Genomic DNA, 6000 nt, shown 5'->3' with positions numbered 1-6000 from the left:
CCCCACATCCGAACCCACACCACCATCCCGTCGAACCTCCCCGGATCCCTCTTCTTGCCGAGTCTTGTTATTTCTGGTTAGAGAAATAAACGTTATCAACTCAGTGAAAAGTGACTCGTGCCACCTTCCTCGTCCCGTTTGCGGTAGAGCGATTAGAACCGCCATCTTTGGGTTGTAAAGGATAAACCGCCTCCATCGTTTCGGCTCATTCAACGTTGGCGGGACTGTTCAAGTCCCGTGGACATCACAAAATATATATATATATATATATATATATATATATATATATATATATATATATATATATATATATATACTGTTGCGAATTCGCGCCCGCCGGCGTGCAGACGACCACGTAACTCGAATCGCGGCACGTCGCCTACCGGACGGACAATTCTGTCGTGACCCTCTCAGAACGATGCCGGGAGCTAGGCACGGGTGGGGGTTTAACCCCACCACGACCGTGTCAATTGCCCACCCGCACAGCATAGGGTTGCTCGCCAAATTCGATCTACCTAAGTACCTGCGCGGATGGTCGACCGGGAAATCGTACCACGCCACAGGCCGACTCCGGACACGAACCGCTTAAGCGGTCCGTTCCATGCTACAGTGATAACCGAGCGGTGTTATCGTCGGTCTCGACGGTTCCGATTAATTGCCGGGATGTTGCACCCACTACGAACCCCTTACGTGATGCAAGATGGAGGGTCAATAAAAAAAGGAAAAGAGACGAAGCAGAGCGGGAACAGTTCAACAAGCAAGCATTTTATTCACACACACACACAGACAAGCACGTATATACAGCCATACAGTCAAAAATGCACATATAACAGTTAAAACAGTCATGCAACAAAAGCAAATGCAGAGCTACAACCGACTAACGCGTACACACGGCAACACTTACACAGTTCTACTTCACAGACGGCGCCAACACACACATTTATGCAAAAAGCAAAGGAAGGAAAAGAAAGAAAGACGTCGCGACTTCTCTTTTATGGCTGGTGAGTCCCTCTCCCACGACCGACAGCGTGGTCGCGCCTGGCCCCGACCTGTCTCGCAGCCGGCGAACCCTCTCCGGCACTCCCTGTCCGGACGCGCAGGTCCACCTCACTACTGGCGCTCCCGCGTCTCCCGTCTGTGCCTTCGTGACAGGCCCGCTCGCCAAGGCGCGGGAGCAGGACCTCTTCCCGAAGACCAACTCTCCACAAAAACCAACCGAAGACCAACTCTCCACAAAAACCAACCGAAGACCAACCAGACCACCAGCCAAGACGAAGAGGAAGAGGCAGAAGAGGAAGCGCTGGCGCGCCTGCCCGTGTCCGTCTTTTATAGCGCCGGGCTCCGCCCTTCGCCCCGCCCCGTTCTCGGCTCCACCTTCCTTCGAGAGGGTTCCCGAAAAGGGCGTTCCCTCACGCTTTCCCTCCACCCCGCCTCGTGTGGGGACCGGGGAGTCAGTTTTTGGCTCTGGGCCAGATAATTATTCCCCCAAAATGAGACCCCTCCTTTGCATGACCTCTGACCTTTGACCTGCATCGCCCCTCCTCCACTCCAAAGCGCGGGGAAGTCAAACGGGAGAAACAGGCGGGGAAACCTGCGCATCCTCGCAGTTCTCTCCTTGGCGCCTATGTTTGCCGTTCGCAAGCGGACGTAGTGGTGAAGATGTAGTCGTGTAGATGGTGGAGGTGGCGTGGTTGCAGTGTGGTTGGCGCTGTGATGGGGATGGCTTGGTTGTTGAGATGCTGTTTGTTTGAAATAAAAGATAGAAGAAGAAAAACGACTAACTCAAAGCGTCGCAGCCCAGATGGATCACATAAATTCCCTCTATACAACGGGTTTGGATTAACTACACACGTACCTATGGAGATATTTCACCTGAGGGCCCTTTATGGTGCAATGCGAATTTCCACAGCCGTAACAATATACATGTATATATGTGAATGAACCCTTAACTTGGTGAGGAGGAAAGGCAAAAATCGAGTTCCATGACAGTAAATTCTGCACAACCTGTGAGCAACATGTGGCATCTCCCACACGAACTAACACCATGTCTCTACCCTGCTTCTTCTTCTTTCCGTGTCCTGGAATAGCATCAAATGCAGTCCCTCCAGTGCCAGGCACATTGGAGGGCAATGTTGTTTGCCTCAGCCAGATCGTCACGGGTGGTTGGTATGGGCAGTCAGGGGTAGATTATCAGATAGTCCATGGTCTGCCTTTCCCCCTTTACCCACAGTCACAGGTGTCTGCCCTGCTGAGCACGTCAGGAGGTGGGGAATATACATTTGGCCATGATGTCAGCATCATGTCATATTCAGAGTTGGAGCAGTAGTGTTATGTTATATACATGTGAGGTGCGTCTCTCTAACACCCCTCTCCCCTCTCTCTCCCACACCTATCCCTTTATCTCCCACCCCTATCCCTCTCTCTACCACCCTATCCCTCTCCCCCCCTATCCCTCTCCCCCCTATCCCTCTCCCCCCCACCACTATCTCTCTCTCTCTCCCACCCCTATCCCTTTCTCTCCCTTTCTTATTAGGTGAGAGCTGATTAGCTATTCCCTGCATTCACAGGTGAGAGATGTGGGTGGGTCTTTATTTATTTATATATTTACTGCTTTTGACGTTTGCACGTGGTACATGCTTGGGAGCCTCATTGGTATGCATTGCTGTCTGTGCAATTGCTGATGATTCACTAATAAGTGATGAAAACGGTCCGGTCGATGAGGGTGTGTGTAGCATTGGGATTCTCATGTGTGTTTTATGTGTGAATATCTTTATAGTTGTTGAGGAACTCTGGGAAGGATCTGAAACAGCATCACCCTTACCTTGTGTAGTTCTTCTTGGGTTTCTTTATGCAGCTTCTTTGGCTGGAACAGTGTTGGAGGGGTGAATTGCTTAAATAATCCTCGCCACCTGGGTTTAGTTGTTTTGGTAAGAGCTGATTGGCTTTTCCTTCCAATCACAGGTGAGAGATGTGTGTGGGTCTTTCTTTATTCATATAGTGACTGCTTTTTGACGTTTGCACGTGGTACATGCTTGGGAGCCTCATTGGTATGCATTGCTGTCTGTGCTATCGCTGATAATTTGCCAGTAAGCGATGAAACCAGTCCGGTAGCTGAGGATGTGTGTAGCATCGGGATTCTCATGTGTGTACTATGTGTGAACATCTTTATAGTTGTTGAGGAACTCTGGGAAGGGTTTGAAACAGCATAGCGCTTACCTTGTGTCAGTCTTCTTGGGTTGCTTTATCTTTATGCAGCTTCTTTGGTGAGAGGAGTGTGGGAGGGGTTGGTTATATAATCCTATCCACCTGGGTTTCGTTATTTCGGTGAGAGCTGATTGGCTCTTCCCTCCATTCCCAGGTAAGAGATGTGGGTGTGTCTTTCTTTGTTTGTATATGTGTGTGCATATATAAATATATGTTTATATTTGACAATTCTTGGATTGAGTATAATGGCTTTTGCTTTCAAGAACGTGATTTTATGCTGTTGGACATATGTTAATATTAGTTATAAAGAGAGAATGCCATCACCATCTGATCTACCTCTTCCATCCCCCTCACCTTTCATTATATCACCCATCCATTTCCCCTCCACTTCCATCCCTCCATCCATTCATCCCACCATCTATCCCCCAATTCACCCCCTTCATCCCTGCATAAAGGAGGTTGTGCTCCATTGCAAGATAAAAACACATGAAGAATGAAGTGCAAAGTGTTGCCCACAAGAGGGTAAGTGAAGATGAAGCAGAGGTGAAGAAAGAGGATTTCGGGTGAATGTATATTCGCTCAGAGAAAGTCCTCCTCGTCGACATTTATTTAAGAAAAAGTACTTTTAATTACCTTCCCTCTGGAATAATGGCAGGTTGATTAGAAATCACATCATCCTGCATTGTTCCTTAACACTCACGATATGTAGCCTTCAAAAGCCTCCAAAATAAATTAAATTCAGTTTTTACTTTTATTTTTTACACTTCCAGGACTAGCAGGGCAGCAGAAATGGTGTTGTTGTTTGGTGGTAGATTGATCATTTCACTTTTATTATTGATGATAATAAACTTTTTAATGAGCTTCACAGGCACCGTGACACACCGTGCAGTGCATCATCTTTCAGAAAGGACATGAAATGAGCCGGTCTTTCAACTTTGCTCTTACTTTAAAGTAAGACCTCATAGAATTAACAAAAAGTTTCAACGACTCAAGGGCTTTGTGACAGTATCCCGGGCTAAATCCTAAATTTCTGTGTCCCACTCTATAAGCGTCACTCCTTGGATGTCCAAGCAGTTGATTAAGATTGATTCGATTTGTTACGAATCATGAGAATGATGATGACGTGTTGGCTTGTGTAAAATGATGCACCCCGTCTCACTTTTCTTCCTGGCACCTGACATGTTACTTGATGTCAAAGACTGAATGGCTTACAGCTTAAGCTCTTGCTTATAAAGCCCGAAGGTAGAAACGTCAGCTTCTCGTATGACCCTGTATTCTTGTATTTTGGCATTCAGGGCAAGGTGCATGAGCAATACTTCATGACCTTATCAAGTCTTTTTTGGACCATGTACCAAAAAAAGGCCAAAGAAGACGTGTTCGATTTTTTCACGATGAGATAATTTTAAAAATAAATATCGATTAAAAAATAATTTCTAAAGCTTTTCTTAAAATTCCGAGCTTGCACGCTTCCTCTTTGAGGCTGGTGTCTATGGAGAGATCTCTATTCCATAAGATTATGGTGGACGATGACCAGAGAGTGGCTCAGAGAATCAAACTGCGGGGTCGATCAAATCCCCACACCGAGGCCGAGTGCCACCTCCTCTGGGAGAAGTGCTCACTCAAATGTATGGTATCAACAAGAAACTTATACAATATTACACATCCGAGTCAGCATCAGCCCACACGGCAAATGGAAGTAACCCTATAAACCGCAACAAAAAGTGTCGAGGACAGCGAAGATGAAATTAAAATGTCCACAGAATGTTTCGGTGAATATGAGGGGCAATAACACTGACCATTTATCTCCATCCGAGAAACAAAGGTCTGGGGTAGAGATCCGAGGAATCTTGGGACGTCGTTAGAATGCGGGAGCCACCAATAGTCACGACCTCTTTTCCGACCATTATACTGGAAGTTCTCGTGTGGAGCTGAGAGAAAATGAAAGACAAATATATTTTAAAGAAAAAGGAGAAGAAGCACTTCAAACACAAAAAAAGAAGAATTTTCCAATTTAAAGTGGAGTTTCAGCCATTGCAGGGCAGCAGCAGTTGAGGTCGACTGAAGAGAAGAGGCTCGAGAGTGGAAAGATTCCAGGCTAGAACACGCATGCCCATTTCTATTTTGTACATTGGTGAAATTGTACAAAGTGTACAAATTGAGTGACTGATTAAGTGCAATATATGAAACTAGCTCGCTTGCAGCAGCAAATTAGGAACATCACGATTGATGCGGGTGAGGAGGGCGCCGTGGACGTTTAATAATAAATTCAACATACTACATACAGGCTTCACCAGCAGCCTCTGGGTCACCTTGGTCCATCATTCCTGGAGGTGGGTTTTGTTGTACTGCTATAAGAGGTATAGCACTCGATTGCATTTGCTGCTGATGGGCCAATGAGACGAGACTTCGCAGAAATGTGGTGGAATGAGTGCCATACGTTGGAGAACCACCCGAACATTTGATGCCCTTTGTGACATGTTGTGATGGTTTCTTCTCCGATGATGTGTGTTATCATCTCGATTTAATTCAACACCAATTAATTTCTTCATTTCAGTTTGTCCGACCTCTTGTAATGCCATACTTAGACACAGCGAGAGGATATTTTTAACCACTATTAATCCTGCTCCCTCCCGGAGCGAGAGGATTTGGTTTTAGATTTGGCATCGTTGCCCCACCCTCAATACCCCCTCCCTCCGGCAGGGGTCACTTTGACTATTCCACGTGTCCAGACGAAAATCACAAGTCGTATCCTCACACTCCTGGGGTGGGGTGATTTATTTAATGCCCATGACCTGA

The 6000-nt window shown here is 46.5% G+C and overlaps 1 protein-coding gene across 2 annotated transcripts in view; it reads right to left on the bottom strand.

Annotated features, from left to right (window-relative positions):
- The window catches only part of LOC147010638 (PC3-like endoprotease variant B), a 278472-nt gene that overhangs the window by 228820 nt on the left and 43652 nt on the right, over positions 1-6000 (bottom strand). For both annotated transcript variants that reach the window (XM_085859874.1, XM_085859875.1), the window contains exon 5: positions 5001-5132. In XM_085859874.1, the coding sequence (XP_085716000.1) occupies positions 5001-5132 (132 nt within the window). The remainder of the gene's footprint in view (positions 1-5000; positions 5133-6000) is intronic.

This window comes from Eptatretus burgeri, chromosome 16 (genome assembly GCF_056783735.1).
Source record: "Eptatretus burgeri isolate ZD-2024b chromosome 16, Ebu_testis_v1, whole genome shotgun sequence".
NCBI classification, from domain to species: Eukaryota; Metazoa; Chordata; class Myxini; order Myxiniformes; family Myxinidae; genus Eptatretus; species Eptatretus burgeri.
This window is presented reverse-complemented; position numbering and strand designations above follow the sequence as displayed.